The sequence below is a fragment of the Bombus vosnesenskii genome, unplaced genomic scaffold (genome assembly GCF_011952255.1).
Source record: "Bombus vosnesenskii isolate JDL3184/JDL3185 unplaced genomic scaffold, Bvos_JDL3184-5_v1.1 scf7180000013272, whole genome shotgun sequence".
Taxonomy (NCBI): domain Eukaryota; kingdom Metazoa; phylum Arthropoda; class Insecta; order Hymenoptera; family Apidae; genus Bombus; species Bombus vosnesenskii.
Window position 1 is genome coordinate 4,226,158 of NW_022882930.1, and position 16,765 is coordinate 4,242,922.

General features: G+C 31.1%; 4 protein-coding genes across 5 annotated transcripts; 3 read left to right on the forward strand and 1 right to left on the reverse strand.

Annotated features, from left to right (window-relative positions):
* Window positions 1-4,958: 4,958 nt before the first annotated feature.
* Window positions 4,959-6,122, forward strand: LOC117231304 (proteasome subunit beta type-2-like). Its single transcript, XM_033489641.1, has 3 exons — window positions 4,959-5,196; window positions 5,408-5,764; window positions 5,874-6,122. The coding sequence occupies exons 1-3, from the start codon at window positions 5,106-5,108 to the stop codon at window positions 6,047-6,049; spliced, it is 624 nt and encodes a 207-aa protein (XP_033345532.1). The 5' UTR covers window positions 4,959-5,105; the 3' UTR covers window positions 6,050-6,122.
* A 290-nt stretch (window positions 6,123-6,412) lies between these two features.
* Window positions 6,413-9,157, reverse strand: LOC117231303 (minor histocompatibility antigen H13). Of its 2 annotated transcripts, none has more exons than XM_033489639.1 (6): window positions 8,885-9,157; window positions 8,223-8,333; window positions 8,063-8,166; window positions 7,812-7,986; window positions 7,244-7,737; window positions 6,413-7,159 (listed from the first exon to the last, which is right to left on the reverse strand). In XM_033489639.1, exons 1-6 carry the CDS (start codon window positions 9,074-9,076, stop codon window positions 7,081-7,083), a joined length of 1,155 nt encoding a protein of 384 aa, XP_033345530.1. In that variant the 5' UTR covers window positions 9,077-9,157; the 3' UTR covers window positions 6,413-7,080. The 2 variants fall into 2 exon arrangements, with proteins under 2 accessions (XP_033345530.1, XP_033345531.1); XM_033489640.1 differs by having other exon boundaries at window positions 8,063-8,145; window positions 8,885-9,155.
* Window positions 9,158-9,512: 355 nt separating this feature from the next.
* Window positions 9,513-12,811, forward strand: LOC117231301 (zinc finger protein 83-like). The gene is made up of 3 exons (XM_033489637.1): window positions 9,513-9,911; window positions 10,033-10,986; window positions 11,053-12,811. Exons 2-3 carry the CDS (start codon window positions 10,333-10,335, stop codon window positions 12,754-12,756), a joined length of 2,358 nt encoding a protein of 785 aa, XP_033345528.1. The 5' UTR covers window positions 9,513-9,911; window positions 10,033-10,332; the 3' UTR covers window positions 12,757-12,811.
* Window positions 12,812-13,600: 789 nt separating this feature from the next.
* LOC117231302 (ADP-dependent glucokinase) lies at window positions 13,601-16,693 on the forward strand. Its single transcript, XM_033489638.1, has 5 exons — window positions 13,601-14,077; window positions 14,185-14,472; window positions 14,558-14,694; window positions 14,765-15,213; window positions 15,718-16,693. The coding sequence occupies exons 1-5, from the start codon at window positions 13,611-13,613 to the stop codon at window positions 15,958-15,960; spliced, it is 1,584 nt and encodes a 527-aa protein (XP_033345529.1). The 5' UTR covers window positions 13,601-13,610; the 3' UTR covers window positions 15,961-16,693.
* Window positions 16,694-16,765: the final 72 nt, after the last annotated feature.

The following is a 16,765-nucleotide window of genomic DNA, read 5'->3' on the forward strand; positions in this document are numbered from 1 at the left end:
TTATGTATCTATGAGAAATTTCAAAGAGCAAGATTATAGTGCATAGATGTACACGATACTAGCTACTAATTAACCGTTAAGAGAAATAAAACAGAATAGCAACATTATGTAAGAATTAGGAATCCGATAGAAGAATCTGCTGTACTATAAGAAACTGGAAGTAAAAATCCAATCGATCTGCTTGTAAGGGGCTCTGAGCCTACAGTAAAAGAAACAAATAGAAACATATTGAATATGCAAAGTGTAGCATCATGGCGTTCAATACGTGAAACAGATCTCCGGTCGCGTTACATTTCTCCAATAGCATTTATAGAAGTACAAATACAAAGTAGAGTGTGAGAGTGTCCAGTCACGACTGTTTACTCGAAAATGCAAATTCCACGAGACCGCAAAAATCTGTAATCATTGACGCTAGCGGTTTTTTCTTCCCAATGGAATAATTTTTCTACCTACTTACGGCATCGTTCCGAGCTTTCTTGTTTTCCTCGATTCCGTCGAGTTTATCAAGACGGTTAACACAGGCCAGTTAGAATACAAACGTATCGTGAATGAGATAAACTTTTCAACCGTTCTCCGGCTGTATCGTGTCATTAGTTCTTTCCAATAAGAACCACACGAAGGATTTCTAAAACAAACGTATAAAAGATGTTGGAAACTTTATCGTTTAATTATCTAAAAAAGGTCGATGTAGTCGAAGGTGTCGGTGAATATTAGAATATCCTGTTCGCACCGACATCAACCAAACGAATTGGACGCGAAATAAAACGACGATGCATCGATCGATCGTTGGATTGGCCCATTCGCTCGTCCACAGCCGGAGGCTTTCCTTTTCTTCTTGAAGGCCCATTTCGCGTTGCGTGCACCCTAGACTAGGCGGTCGCGATTCATCATAACTGTTTCAGTAGCGGGATGCTGGAGTCGTGTCTTCTTATTAGGAGCATCTCGCTAATCACCGCGTATAAGAGCGACCTGCAATTCGCGAAAAAAATAAGTCGGACCTTCGGTGAACGTACTTGCGTACGTGTATTCGATTTTCTACGTTTCATCGTTCTTTGATACTTTTGATCAGTGGTCTACCGGCGTACAATTTTCAGACGCTCTATGAAAGAAATTCGATAGAAGAATTTCATTAGAACTATCGGGGACGGATTTACCTCGACGCTAATGACGCTGTAAACCCCGGAAAGCTATGAGGACCGGGAGGTGGCTGTCGAAAAGCTTGATGAACGATCTTCGGAATTACATAAAATACGTTTGTTAGTAGGCGAAGACTGGGACAATGATTTTAGTTTGGCTGGTACGATATCTGTTGAATCAACACGTATAGAATGTTCGAGATGGCCATCGAGCGCTCCATGTTGTATTCTGAAGTGTTGTGGAGGATCCTTGCGTTTACTAGAATACGTGAAAAACAATTGAATCGAACGGGACTCGCTTACCATGACAGTTTTGAAGACGATTCTACACTGACCATCGTATCGTGCGTATCTTGTGACAGATTACCCGGAGGATAAAGATCATTTAGAAACTGAGATTAAAGAGATCGTTTGGAGACGTAAATATCAATTTCTTATTGGTTTAACAGGCATCCGTTTGGTCAGGATAAACTTCTTTTAAATTTGGTTTACCTCAGAGCCCCTAAAGGGTTAAATCCGCCACTGAGCACATATATATATATAATATAAATCCTTGGGGTAAATAAGACGATCGATTCTGGAAAATCAAGTTTATTTTGGGAATAAATTAAATTATATACAATAACAGTTAATAATAAATCTACTATAGATTTTACCTGTCGTATAAATGTTACCAATCGAGAATCGATTTTCTAAGCCCTAACTTACCGTTCTTCTCTCGTGATCTAATCTATTCAGTAAGATGGCTGCCGGTAAAACAAAGCAAAAGTAAAAATGTCGGTTGGCGGGTAGTTTGAATTCTATAGAATTTACATACATATATATATATATATATATATATATATATATATATATATATATATATATATATATTATAAAAATTAGTATACAGCTTGGATAGATATCTCGAGCATGGATGATTAAACTACTTTTACGGGCTCTACGAAGTACACATTTGTATTAAATATCTTGTAGCTGCTAAATATTTTTAGATTCGTTCCAAACTTTATCGATACAATGACGATGATCGTGTCTCATATAGTTATATAATATGTCTCATAAAGTAGGAATTGTTAATCAATTTCAAGATTGAAGTATTATTAGATACTTAAAACGTTGTTCGTTGAACACGGTGTACATTATATGTATATACGTCATAGATGGATAGTAACGTAACGGGACTAACAAACGACCTTCAACAAGGTGAACTAATTCTTCCGTAGAAGTAAAAGGTCCATCGGAAGTACTAATTCCTTCTTTCCTTTCTTCCTACTTCTTGTGTCAATTGGAGCGAATAAAAAGAACGTCTTCAGTTTAATATTTTGACAAAGGGAAATGTTTACAAAGGGGAATGTTGAATTTTGTATAAAAAAAAGAAAAATAAAACACATAGGAAGATATAGAGTCAAAGAAAGATATTAAATACGAAGATTATCTACAGAAAAGCACAATACGCAAATTCCAATTTGTTCGATAATCCACATAGGTTTAGTGCCATGCAAGAATCCGTTGCAACTTCTACGATCCCAATTTTTCTCATAAGTCCATGTCATTAGAAATGATACATTGCCTGTATGTATGAAGCATCATTAACGTTTTCTACTAGAATTTTTTTACTTTCTAAACATTTGTTCACTTTCTGAATAACTTAAAAACACTATATTCTTTATCTGTTCAATATTAGTATCAGTACCATCGGTAAGGTAGATTCCGCTGAAAAGTAGAAAGCCTGTATACTTAAAGGCGCACTTTTTCGATAAATTGGAATCTCAGGAAAAAATCTGATGTTTCTAGTAACGGGAACTGTTTGAACGTTCGTTGGCGTGTTTTAGATACAAAGAAACGGTAATTCATATGTGCACGCTTCGCTTCGATATAGCTTTTCAAATTTTTGTAGGCTAAGCTTCGCTTCTGTCTGAAATACGGTGTCCCGTGCATGAATGGCATCACGCTCGTTCCTCCCGAACGAACCTGGGAAAATTATCAGTGTTCCGGCATCTATAATAAAGCTGAAAAGAATAAAAGATCCAGTCCGCTATTAGACCTTTACCACTGACACAGAAATGCAATGGTACATTAACGAGCGTGAACCAGTCATTTCTGTTTGCCTCTCTGTCAGTTTCCTTCGTGACCGTTTGCCTCGTCAAGATTATAATTATCCTTTAATAAATTCAATCCTACTACATCGAGAATTCAATATACCTTTTACTTACGTATAATATTTATTTATAGTGCATGTACTATCTTTATATTTTATTTCGAAATAAACTTTCGCTGCAAACAATCTTCACGGTATGAATGAAATTTTTGGATGACGGTCTGGCTCTCATTTTAATAAAATAACTTTAAATTTTTTCAGAAAAATGTTAGTATAAGTTTGAAATAAAAAGATATACATAATTAATATCACTAACGATTCATTCATAACTTTCTGAGATTTGAAAAAATTTTAACAACAAAAAAGGTACAGTTAGGTGAAAGACAACTTAAAAAACATAATTAGAGGAAAAAGAAATAATATACGGGGTGAAAAGTAAAACAGGTAAGGTAATAGGAAAATATAGATTGGATAATATAATTTCAGAAACCTAACTCAGAAATTCATTTTTATGGGTACTTAGTGGCAAACTAATTTCATTTTGTATTACATACTGGTAGAATATCTATTACAGCTACTTGACATACAAAGTGTCAGGATAGCGGGAATCGTTGAATGTATTCTATCATTTGTATTCTGCCTCCCTTTTCTTGCACGGTGCATAATAATTGTTACTTTGCAATTCATTCTAATGAAAAATGATCTATGAATTTCATATTAGAAATAATGGGGTATTGTTTTATTGTATGTTTAAAGATATCCTTCTCATTAAAAAAATATAATAATTAGAGTGATATTTCAACATATACATGTAGCTACTTTTATAGAAATACTTTTGTAATATTATATTCCCTTGCTAATATACTATATATATGTAGTGCTTTTATTCAGGTTCGCGAGATTATATTTATTAAAATTCATATCCTTAACCTTTAACAGATGCCTAATATCTTTAACAATGAATGGTGATTCAGATAAAGATAATGGCAATCCACTTCCGCTATTAATAAGAAAGCTTTTGATAAACGTGAAGATTTTAAATAATTAAACGCTTCGTTCATTTGCAAAATAAGATTGTTTTATTCAATTCAATTTGCAATTTTACAATAAATTTTGTAAATAAATTTTGTAATTTTGTAATAATTGTGTAATTTTATAATAACTTGATTCCGTTGTACGATCGATGAAGCTAAAACAACTCTTCTCATACGAAAATGAACCAAAAACATAAGTTCCCGTCACGCGATGATAATGAAATCAATATTGGATTACTTAGAAAGTGTAAATTGAATTACAGATTTTGATCTAGCTCTGCCTTTAGTTCTAAACTGTAGACTAAGTTACTCTTTTAAAGAGTTCTATAAAAAAGGAAATAAATTAACTTCATTAAAATAAATGCATGCTTTATATAGAAAACGAAAGTTTTAAAGAAGAAAAGATTGTACATATTATATATATATATATATATATATATATATATATGATCTTATATATATATATATATATATATATATATATATATATATGATCTTATATATATATATATATATATATAAGATCATAAATATTTTAAGAAGTTTGAAGTCATGAAGTAGAAATAGGTGAAAATAAAAATAAAATGTGAAACCAGGTAAAATCTAGTAAATCTAGATAACCATTAAGGATGACAGAATTCTTCTCAGTTAGCAGAAAAGAACCTGCTTGCGGTTACCAACTTATTTGTCATTGAACATATAAGACATTGATGACCGCCGCGTTACTTTACTTTAACAGTTGCGATCCTAACCTCATAGTTCGTGACAGGCAGATTTTGGTGTTGTTTAGTCGTGTTGCAATTTCGCTCAAAACAGTAGAAAGAATTATTCCTAAAAATGGAATGTTTAATCGGAATACAATTTAAAGATTTTGTTTTAGTTGCGGCTGATATGACTACAGCTCAATCTATTATGGTTATGAAAAACGGTAAGAAATTAAACGGTTGATTACAACCTAAAAAATACTTCCAGATAAATTATTTGTTTTATTATTAATTTTCTGTTACAAGTATTATTGAAGTATCAAATTTATCTGTATTTGTAATTTGAAGTATTGATACATATCTATTTATAATTATAAGATATTTACGTAGTAAATGCAAGTCACTTTATATATTTCGTTGATTCTGTTACTTCAGATGAAGAAAAAATTCACAAAATGTCTGATAAGCTTATTATGGCAGTATCTGGAGAATCTGGGGATACTACACAATTTTCAGAATATATAGGAAAAAATATACAGCTTTACAAAATGAGAAATGGCTATGAATTATCTCCAAAAGCAGCTGCCTCTTTCACCAGAAGAAACTTAGCAGATTATCTTAGAAGTAGAACACCATATTTTGTCAATTTATTAATGGCTGGCTATGATGTAAATAGTGGACCAGAATTGTACTTCATTGATTATCTAGCATCATGTGTTAAAGTGCCCTATGCAGCGCATGGCTATGGAGGCTTTTTCTCCCTTTCCATTTTAGATAGATATCACAAATATGGTAAGAAAGACTATTAAGATCAGATTTACATTAATGTTTATTTTGTATATGGTATTATTAATACAAATTTTTTATCAAAATATGCTGCATACACTATTCTATATTACAGATTCAACGGAAGAAGAAGCATACATACTATTGAAAAAATGTGTCAGGGAAATACACAAGCGATTAATAGTTAATCTTCCAAATTTTAAGGTACAAAAGGTATCTAAGGAAGGTATAAAAGAATTGGAACCTATCACAGCAAAGAACTTGGCTATTGAAGATGCTGATAAGGCATAAAGTATCTATTTTTATTCATACTATTTGTAATATTATTCGCAATTCAAAGAATAAATGTTTTAAAATGAGGTAATATCGCTAATCACTACTTTTTGAATAGAAAACCTATAGGCAATCACATAAAAAAGATAGAATGAATAAATGAAAAAAAATGTAGTTTTATTATGTTTTCGATGTTTACACATTTTTTTAACTAAACACGCTTTATAAAATCCATTTTTTAAGTAAGTTTTATCAATTAAAATATTGTTGTATTATAGAAAGATTGTATATATTTAACAAAATTAGAAATGGAAAAAGAAGTTACTAACAACAAATCAAAAAATTATTTCAATTTTTGTAATCATTTTTTCGAATTGTACATGTGAAAAATTGTATTATAATTTATAATTCATTTAAGTAATCCACACCTCTAATAAAATACAACATATGTTGTAGACTATAGATCTATTGGAATAGGAATTCAATCTAGTTATTCATAATAGGGTAAAAGTTGTATTTTATACAGAAATAGAAAATTCCAACCTAATTCTCTATTCTAATTATTTCCTTCTTTCAGGTCCTCTGATCCAATAAAAACTAATTCACACTTGTAATATGCATATTAATATAAATTCTTATTTAAAATTTTGCTTACAAAGGAACAATTTATCTAAAAAAAATACTACTTTTTCTTTTTGCTTTCACTCTTGAATGATTTATCTATAAATTATTGATATTAATCTTTCTATATATGTATATTGGCATTTATGAAAAAGGATATACATACAAAATGAGTTACGAATCATCAATTCAGTCGAATTTGAATGTATGAATGTCAACTAAATTTGAACCAAGCATAAAATTATATCTCACAATGTTTATGTAAGATATAATTACATATGTTGTTGATACTTTTAAATTTCATGATTGTACAGCTTGAGCATAAGAGAAACTATCATTTCTTTCCCTATAAACGATAAATTTGAAACGATAACAGCATAATGATAATGCTGACAGTTTTATTACATTGATCACCTTAAATACGAATATTATGTGTCCTTCTTCGTTTCTACTTGCGTTTGTGCAGTTTCTTCTGTTTGTTTTGGAATAACTGGATGATCTTCGTAACTGAAAAAGATTAGTAAATTATAATCTATTGTTTAAAACAATTTCAAGTAGAAGCATATAAGTGAAACACTTATAGATACATACGAAAATAATGCTTTTAAGTCTCCCTTAGCCAATGCCAAAAGTACGGGAGTACCCAAACAAGCAGGTACTAGATATAGCAGAGCCGGCTGTGCGTGATTAAATAAATGCATAATCAGCATCGTCGCTAGTAATCCCATGAAATATGCGAAGAATGTTGAGTAGAAATACACATTTGTCTTTCTGCTTAAACTATTGTCGAACCGCAATAGAAGGGCAATGAAAATCCCTGGTAAAACAATGTCACCTAAACCCAGCATAGCAAAATTGCTGGCTGTAAGTCCTTTCTCTAATATATCTTGAGGGAACACTAATTTAATTGGTACTTCGAACGATCTCGCGACTGTTACCATTACATCTGTACCAAACACCCAAAATGCATCATAAAACAAGAGTCCGCAAAGCAAAATACATCCTGTTGGAACATTGTTCACATGTAGTAATTCAACTCCATTAATCGCAAACGCGATTCCAAATAAATTATTGGCAATCCAATGCTGTAAAATTTAAAAAAATTATTTTGACTTGAGGTACACTTGTACCAAAGAAAATTTTGTTTAATGTCTATTACCTTTTTTAAAAGATACCAAGTTCCAACAAGTGAACAGCATATTAGACAAACAATATCATGAAGATTAAATTTGTAATTAATAATATGTTCTGACTTATCACCTTCTCCTTTAGTGAATGATATATGATACTGAGTTTTTGGTATTGCAGCAGGTACCAATGATGAAATTAATGGACTATAATCAAAATCATAATATGTAATTTCAAGAACGCTAACTACATATATTCCAATAAATCAGAAACTATGTATACCTCGTAAGGTGACACAAGGCTAAGATACCTAAGAAAAAAAAATAGGCAGCCAAAATTTGATTAACAAACTCCTTGGCAAATATCTGAAAAACATTGACATAACTCTAATGTGGAATAAATAAAATTCTTATACAAGGATCAATCATTTAACACTTGTTACCTTATATAATACATATAGTCCAACTAATGTAATACTAGAAATGAAAGGAAATATTGCTGCTTCCTTGCGTGACATTGTGTCTGGTTGTTCTCCACTTTTTTTACATTGTTGCTATAAAAAATATAAAAGCACTACATGCTACAGAACATTAATAACAATTTTAAAATGCTACATCTTAATGCTAATTAATTTAAAAATTACAGTGGTATATGTCAACATTTTGAAAATTTGAATTTAGTCATATATTTCAACTTTTAAACAGTATAGGCCCTCTAGTTTCATAATTAATTAAGCTATAAATTACAGTAGTAAAGTTATAATTAGGTTATAAGCACAACTTTATTCTGTGTTACGATTCTTCATGACTTGAGAAAGTATAATGAATTTTTTATAACAATAATTGAAGACTATTTTACAAAAAATAGCAGCAGTGAACTGATTTACATTACTATGATTTTCTGGTCTCCAATTAAATACTTTACAGTTATCAACCTGTAAACGCATTAAATATCATCCAATGATAATAAAAAAGATATTCTATGCAATATAAAATTATCATTTGAATATTATGAATTAATGAAAATTAAACAGTTAATTATTAGAAAGTTCGAAGAATTTGTCCGACATACGCGTATAAAACATATGTCAAACGCGTGGCTAACCTGCTGCTCCTTATGGTGTCTAACAGCTCGGTAACTACCAAAGAAGATAGGTAATATGGCCATAATTATCAAGCTTCCATAAGCAAGAACCATTCCCTCAGATGTTGATGATATTCTTCCAGTAATCGCCTCATTATTCTCTGTTATATTTTCACTCGCTTGAACAGCAATTTCGTTTACCTCGCTTGCCATCTTGGACTTATTAATTCGACTGTATGTGTAATGTGTAGTTGTAATTTGTGACACGACTTCAAAAAAAATCTTCGAAAAAATAATTCAAAGATGGATAATCTTCATATCATGTTACCATTAAACTCAGTAAGCTATTGAACAAATAAGAAAATTACATTTATATAATAAAGAAACTTACAACTTAAGTAATTAATTGATAATAATACAGCAAAATAGTTCGTTTTTATTTTTTTTGTGATCTATTATGTATTTATATATGTAATGATAGATGATAATTATCAACCGAGTAAAAATTTTTTATATTTCTTATAGATTTTTTAATTCTTCAAGCGAAATGTTCAATTTGATTAGTAATGACAATATTATGATAGATTAATTGTGTTTTGTTTACGACAGAATATATGATTAAAAACCTACCTTTAGGTATTCTGACACGTGGACGAATAAACATTATCTCCAATACAGCCGTGCCTTCACTGGTACCGTCAAGTCTTGGTTTAATGAAGCGATGAGAACTCGCTATGAAAATGACAAACAAGAGTTTACGATCGTGTAGTGAACATTAATTATTAAATGGACAAACAGAAAAACGTGTATTTTTCTCCATCGTCACGTAAAAAGTAATACAATGTTAGCAGCTTCCAATAGAAAATGGACATAAAGTTCCATAATTTTAAAATGAATTGAATCTCATAAAGAATTATATAGGTTAAAAGTCTGTATCATTTTACACTTAAAAGAAAATGTAAATTTTGTTTGATTATATATTAACTTTATTCGCATATACAAGAAGAAATTTGTTCTCCGTACGCAAATGATAATGAATTATTATGTGGTATGTTTTATATTTAATAAAGACTATAACTATTTCCTTTCTTTTCGGAGAAAGTACAGTACATATATGCATTTGTAATATTTTATTTTTAAAAGTATTACATTTTTTACTTTTTTAACAGATACCAATGAGTTAAGAAAGTGAACAATGGACACACTGAAAGCAAAAAATGTACCAAGGAAAACATTTAATTTGTCATTGGAAAGAATCAGTATTAAATCTCTAAAACATGAAATAAATATTTACCAAGAGGTACTTAACTTTTTACCTCTGAAGAAAGCATATATTTATAAGTTGTGATAAATTGTTTATAGATATTATTCCCGATAAATAGATCTTTTTCTTTTAAATAACAAGGTATAAAATCTCATAGTTCTTAAATCTCTCTGAAAGAATCATAAATTATTTGAAAATTGAAAACATGAATTCACTTTATAATACCACAGACAAAAAGTTGTATCATAGAGGACAAATTGATGTAATAGATATGCCAATACAATTAACTTGTAATTACAAGTATTTCCTTGTCTACGAGGATCAAGTATCCAGATTTGTTGTGTTGAAAGGTTTACATGGAAACACAGCAAATGAAGTAGCTGTAAAACTGTTAGACATACTGGCTATTATCGGAGCACCACAGGTCTTACAAAGCAGCAATGGACGCAAATTTGCTGAAGAAGTTGTGCAAGAGATACGTCTTTTGTGGAAAGATTTCATGATACTTCATGGAGAAATCACTGAGAATAGTGAGCAGAGTAGAGATTTTAAAACCTTACTTGAATGTTGGGTAGAAGAAAATCCAACGAAAACATGGTACGAAGCTTTGAAACATATACAAATTTTTCAAAATTCAACATTTCGTTGTGAAAATGGAAAAATTCCATATGATATATTATTTGGGAAAAATGTACATGAAGAATTCCAAAAACAAACTAATCTAATAAATTTAAGAGATAATGTATGGACAGAAGAAGAATGGATTAGCCTCTTATCCGACAAAGAAGATGAAGTTAAGGAAGAAGATATGCAGCAGCTTATAGATGAGCCTGCCTTTGCAAATAGAGATGTAGATAGCGTAAGTATATTATTAATAATATAGTTATTCATATATATGTTATTGATCATTATTTTAATTCGTTAGTTAAATGATTGTGAGAGTGAAGATTCTTGCAATGAAGTCAGGGGTGAATTTCAAAGAAGCACTCCTGGTTTTAATTTTGTGAATGTTAAGAGTGAACCTTTGAACATGCATACAGAAGATTCAATATTTGAGGATGAATTGGGAATAGATGATAAGGCATCAAATGCGGAGAATCAAATCAATTTAAAATGTAAAATCTGCAAGAAACAATACATGAAACCCGGCCACTTAAGAAATCATATGAGAACACATATAAAGGGGAAAAAGTTCGAATGTAAACTATGCAACAAAACGTTTCACGTTCTAAGTTTATATGAAAAACATATGAGACAATCTCATAGACAAAGTAAATTATCCAGTCTGACCAGAAGTAGAAGAAGTAAAGACTCTCAAGATGAAACAACATTAGACACGAAAGCATCTAAATTAAGAAATTTCTCACAATTAAATGCCAATGAAACACAATCAAATGAAGCAAATGATTGTACAAAGACAACAAAGAGTTTAAGTCTCCTCAAGGAAAGGAAGAAAATTGCTGCAGACAATCGTCCAATGAAAATAAATGGAGATCCAACTTTGGAATGTTCATATTGTAATCAAAAGTTCAACTTTCCTAGTGTATTAAAAAGGCATATGCGATCTCACACGAACGAAAGACCCTACATTTGTTTAATTTGTAATAAGAGTTTTAAGCAATTGGGCCATCTTAGCCAACATTCATTAACGCATAAAGATTATCGGTCTTTCCATTGTGCGGTTTGCGGGGTGAAATTCGACTCTTTAGGTTCGCTGAAGATCCATGCTCAATCGCATAAAGGACATTACATTTCAAAAACTAAAGAGACTCTCCGTTTGTTCGAATGTGATAACTGTAAAAAGGTGTTTACCACCAAAAGCGTTTTGGAACGACACATACTTACTCATTCTCATGAACGTCAATTCCCATGCATCATTTGTGGGAAAAGATTCAAACAAGCGGGACACGTGAAATCTCATATGTTGGTACACACGGGAGAACGAAAATTTGAATGTTCTGTCTGCAAAAAGAGATTTAGCCTTTCGAATTCTTTGAAGAAACACATGTATGTTCACAATGGAGAAAAACCTTATCAATGCGATGTATGTGGTGCACGGTTTCTTGAAAAAAGAAATTTAAACGGGCATCTAATGACTCATACGAACGAGCGTCCGTTCCGCTGTAAAATTTGCGGAAAAAGATATACTTTAGCCGATACTTTGCGTCGGCATATAAGTGCTGCACATGAAGATGGACGCACTTATCAGTGCGAGATTTGTGCGAAGATGTTCAAGCAGCTCGCTCATCTGTCTGTTCATAAAAAGGTACACAACGACGAACGCCCATTTCAGTGTCATTTATGCGAGAAAAATTTTAAACATAAAAATGTGCTTAAATCTCACTTGGCCATTCATGCAAATGTAAGGCCATTTGAATGCGATGTATGCAAAGCTACGTTTGTGAGGAAAACAAATTTACAAACTCACATTGCATCAGCTCATATGAACGAAAGACCATACGTTTGTACTATTTGTGGAAAACGGTTCAAACAGATTAGTCACTTAAACGGTCATGTAGTAGTGCATAGCAATTTAATGCCTTATCAATGCGATTTCTGTGATCGACGATGTAATAGACTCGATAATCTAAAGAAACATATGCGTCTTCATACGAAAAATAAAGAGTAAACAGTGTAAAGTAATTGTTTTGTAAAAGATAAAATAGAATTGTTTCAATATGAAACTATCCAAACTGAATCTTACGTATATCGTTAGTAAAAAGAAGTTGACATTAGAAGCTTCCATTTTTAATCTATGATAACTCTACTTCTTTTTGATTAACTTTGAAAAAATTGTTTTTGTAATCATATATGTGATTGGTGTATACTTATAGACTTCAAATATTTTTATATCTCGTAAAGAGCTTCAAATGCTTAACAGCTTTATTCTTTTGAAAAAAAAGATTCCCCATGTCCTAAATAAATTAGGACTGGTACCAACAATCAGAGTTTCAAAAGAATACAGCTACATATTTTAATGTATGCCCTCTGTATTTTTACTAATCAGTATCATAAGTTCTTTTTTTACTTTTTCTATCATATTGCAATCTAAAAATTATAATTGTACAAATATAGAAGATGAATTCCTAAATCAAGATCAAATTTTTAAAATTTACATATGTATGTATTCTAAGAAGTTCTATGTTCAATGAGATCAATTGTGTTGTTTTTTTAAATAAATATTTAAAAACATATATAGGAAGTACTTTTATTCTACGAAGAGCACTTGTATACTTCGAGTAGATCAATATGTTGCCCTATAAGTTTATTCATCTCTTATTCCAAAAAAATTATTGTGTGGCCCTTGAAATATTGTAACTTTGTTGTATAAAATTTCTTCATACAATAATAAATAAGGTAAATATTTATGTGATCCCTTTTAGCTGAGTTACCATGCATATAATATAGTCAAACTAGTATAATGCAACATACATTTTAAAATTTCTCTTTAAAAAGTAAAGAATTGTTTTAAATTGATATAGCATGGTTATTTATTATGGTCAGTTATTTGTCATTATTAATCATAATCTAACAAAATTATGTATCAACTCTGCATTGATTAGATTTTTAAAGAGCCCAGTGATTACAGCGCTTAGTTCATTGTTATTGGAACTCAAAATGGGGTACAACAGGGGATTAAAATTTGGTACAGCGTTCACTGTACTAATAGTTCTAGTCGCAATTTATTATAGAAATTCAGAAAACATTCTTCAGAAACGTTTGCAAACTTTGATCCATGGCTTGGAAAGACTTGAAAATAAACACGTGATGTCATCACGACCAAAAGTTGCGATAGGTTATGGCGTGTGTACCGACGTATACGTCAATGCTAAAGATTTACTTAACTATTCCGATGAAGTCGGACAACCACAACATTTTGATGAAATCAACACAGAGCTAGAACTTTTAAAAAGCTTCGCTTATTATTTTCGCCATGGAGCTGCTGCAGAGTAAGTCTTACTTTTGCCATGTCACCTTTAATCGAATTTTTGTATTTCTCATTGAGAAATACATTTTTCCTATTTCACATTTTATTGACATTTCATTTTTGTATCAGGAGATATATGGCAAATAGAACACTATTTGACAATCTTGTTGCCAAAGCTCGTTCATATCCATCTTCATATTCTACCATTGGTGGTAACGCAGCAGTTATGGCCTTAAGATTTGCAAGAGAAGGGTGTGATGTTACACTTGCTGCAAAACTGACTAGATCCTTGCATCAAATGATACCACAGGTTATTAATATTGTAGGGGGTGAAGTGAAAAGGGATGACATTCATTTAGTAATTGAATACAAACATGGAGATATTTGGGGTCCATATTCCAGTGCTAGAGCTAATAGGTATAATATTTAAAAAACTTCAAAAAATATTGTAGACATATATAATTGTAATAGATCCTTCTAAATCACTATAACTATTTTTTAGGTACATAGTTCACAATGATGCCAATAATCCAAAAATTAGTTCTCTTGATGCATTTGATAAACTACTGTTAACATACGAGCCTAACTTACTTGTTATCAGTGGTCTACAAATGATGGATAATTATCCATTTCCTAATGGTAATTGAAACACTATTCTTAGTTGTGTAAGTTTTGTGATCTGTTTAGAAAAACGTTTATTGAAATGCAGGTGATAGACAGAAACTTTTACGTAAAGTAAAGAAACAAATGACGGATCGATCTGCATCGACTAAGATTCATTTTGAAATGGCCTCGTTTGCGGAAGATAAATTACTTTTTGAGCTTTGCGACTCGATTATTCCATTTGCCGATAGTTTAGGGATGAATGAGCAAGAAATAGCCAACTTGCATAACGCGATGTATTACGGAAATATTTCATTAGTGGCAAATTCAACGCCACGTATAGCGACAGTCTTAGATCAAATGCGAACGTTATTCAAATTGATACGTATGAAAAGTAAGACTATTGAGCATTCTCGAGAATTAACTAGAATTCATGTACACACGTTAGCCTATCAAGCTATATTTACTGTAAAAGGCTCTATATGGAAAAATACAATGGCTGCAGCAGCCAAAGCATCACTAACAGCTCATAGACACGTATGCGCGACGAGCCATGTAAGTAAATATGATTATATTTTGTTAATTATAAGCTTATAATTATATGAATATATGGGTGAGTCAGCTAAATGGAATGATCTAAATATCTCCTTTACTTACTATTGTGTGAAAAATCTGTTTAGGACAAAATTGCACTGTTTCAAGGGGAACATATATTAATGGACAGACATTTTTAATGTCATTATTTTATAAGATTACAAAATGTAGTTTATCGTGACAAACTTATAACGTCGAAAGATATGAAGGAGAGAATTGCAGCTGTAGGTGTATCCATAACATTGGATGAAATAGAAACTATGTATGAAAAACTAATTAGAAAATTTGAATTATGCATTGCAGCAAACGACCACCATATCAAGCATAGTATTAGTCATTTGTGCCTTTTGAAATAGTGTAACTTCGTTCTGAGAAGATTTTTCATACAATAGTAAAGATATTTAGATGATACCTTTTAGTTGACCTACTCTGTATATGTATATATATGAACTTATGAAATTTTAGGTCGACATTAGTAAAGCTGCGTTGATTTTAGACGATAGCTTTTCGACGTCTATCGTTGATGGCACCCGGATAGCACTAGATATTGAGAAACCAGTATCCTGTTGGGACGAAACATTAAAAATAGAAAGCAAAGATGTTATTATTCAAGTTTGTGTGGCACCAGTATTAGTTTGCACTGAAGCAGCGCAAACTGCTGGCGGCGGAGATAATATTTCAAGCGCGGGCCTTGTACTACAGATTTAATGTGCTGTTTGTACTTTTCAAGATAGTTGAGCAATATTGAATTTTCGTACTACTTTACTACGATACTCACAAAGTCAAATTAGATTTTAGTGCACAGCAGCTTTGGAAACTTAGATTATAATTCATTCCATGGGCTATCATTCCAATATATACAACACGTTCGTTGTTGTTTTCTGATATGCAGATGTTGTTCATAGGTTAAAGAACAGCAATCTTTTGATATTTTATTCCATGTTGTACTTATGTATGTTAAAAATTACAGGGCTTAAAAATAGTATTAAATAATATGGTAATGATTTGAGTTATTCAAATATCTAACTTTAGATACTGATTTTCACATATAAAAAGTATATAAGCATTTTATCTCCTTATACATAATAAAAAACGCGTTTGAAACTATGCATAATATCGAATGACATTTTTAAAAGAGAACAAAGTATAATAAATATTATAAAAATTAAATGTCATTTTATTTCATGCATGGGACGTTTCAACACTAGCTTTAAAATTGGAGTTAATTAATTATTGCTCTAATTTGCGTGCCCTGTACATACAGTTTGAAGTTTGTTACCGTTCGTTCCATTGTAATGTAGTAAAAATATCGTTGAGTCTCAAAATAATTATTAAGTAATTAAGTGACATTTGAGAAATTACAATATGGCAATACTATATAGCACCATTAGGCATGTTATTTATGCCCAATATACTTAAAGAATTTTTAAATTCATTTTCTCGAAAACAAAATGTCATATGAAAAAAATTTATTATATATTTTCGACTTATTCTTTTATGTAAAATCACCCTG

Coding starts and splice junctions, on each gene's coding strand:
- LOC117231301 (XM_033489637.1), top strand. CDS start 10,333: ATGAATTCACTTTATAATACCACAGACAAAAAGTTGTATCATAGAGGA. Junction 10,987..11,052: donor CAAATAGAGATGTAGATAGC/GTAAGTATATTA, acceptor TTAATTCGTTAG/TTAAATGATTGTGAGAGTGA.
- LOC117231303 (XM_033489639.1), bottom strand. CDS start 9,076: ATGGCAAGCGAGGTAAACGAAATTGCTGTTCAAGCGAGTGAAAATATA. Junction 7,987..8,062: donor GCCTTGTGTCACCTTACGAG/GTATACATAGTT, acceptor TTTTGATTATAG/TCCATTAATTTCATCATTGG. Junction 7,160..7,243: donor GACTTAAAAGCATTATTTTC/GTATGTATCTAT, acceptor AATCTTTTTCAG/TTACGAAGATCATCCAGTTA.
- LOC117231302 (XM_033489638.1), top strand. CDS start 13,611: ATGGTTATTTATTATGGTCAGTTATTTGTCATTATTAATCATAATCTA. Junction 14,078..14,184: donor CGCCATGGAGCTGCTGCAGA/GTAAGTCTTACT, acceptor TTTTTGTATCAG/GAGATATATGGCAAATAGAA. Junction 14,695..14,764: donor TAATTATCCATTTCCTAATG/GTAATTGAAACA, acceptor ATTGAAATGCAG/GTGATAGACAGAAACTTTTA.
- LOC117231304 (XM_033489641.1), top strand. CDS start 5,106: ATGGAATGTTTAATCGGAATACAATTTAAAGATTTTGTTTTAGTTGCG. Junction 5,197..5,407: donor TATTATGGTTATGAAAAACG/GTAAGAAATTAA, acceptor CTGTTACTTCAG/ATGAAGAAAAAATTCACAAA. Junction 5,765..5,873: donor AGATAGATATCACAAATATG/GTAAGAAAGACT, acceptor TCTATATTACAG/ATTCAACGGAAGAAGAAGCA.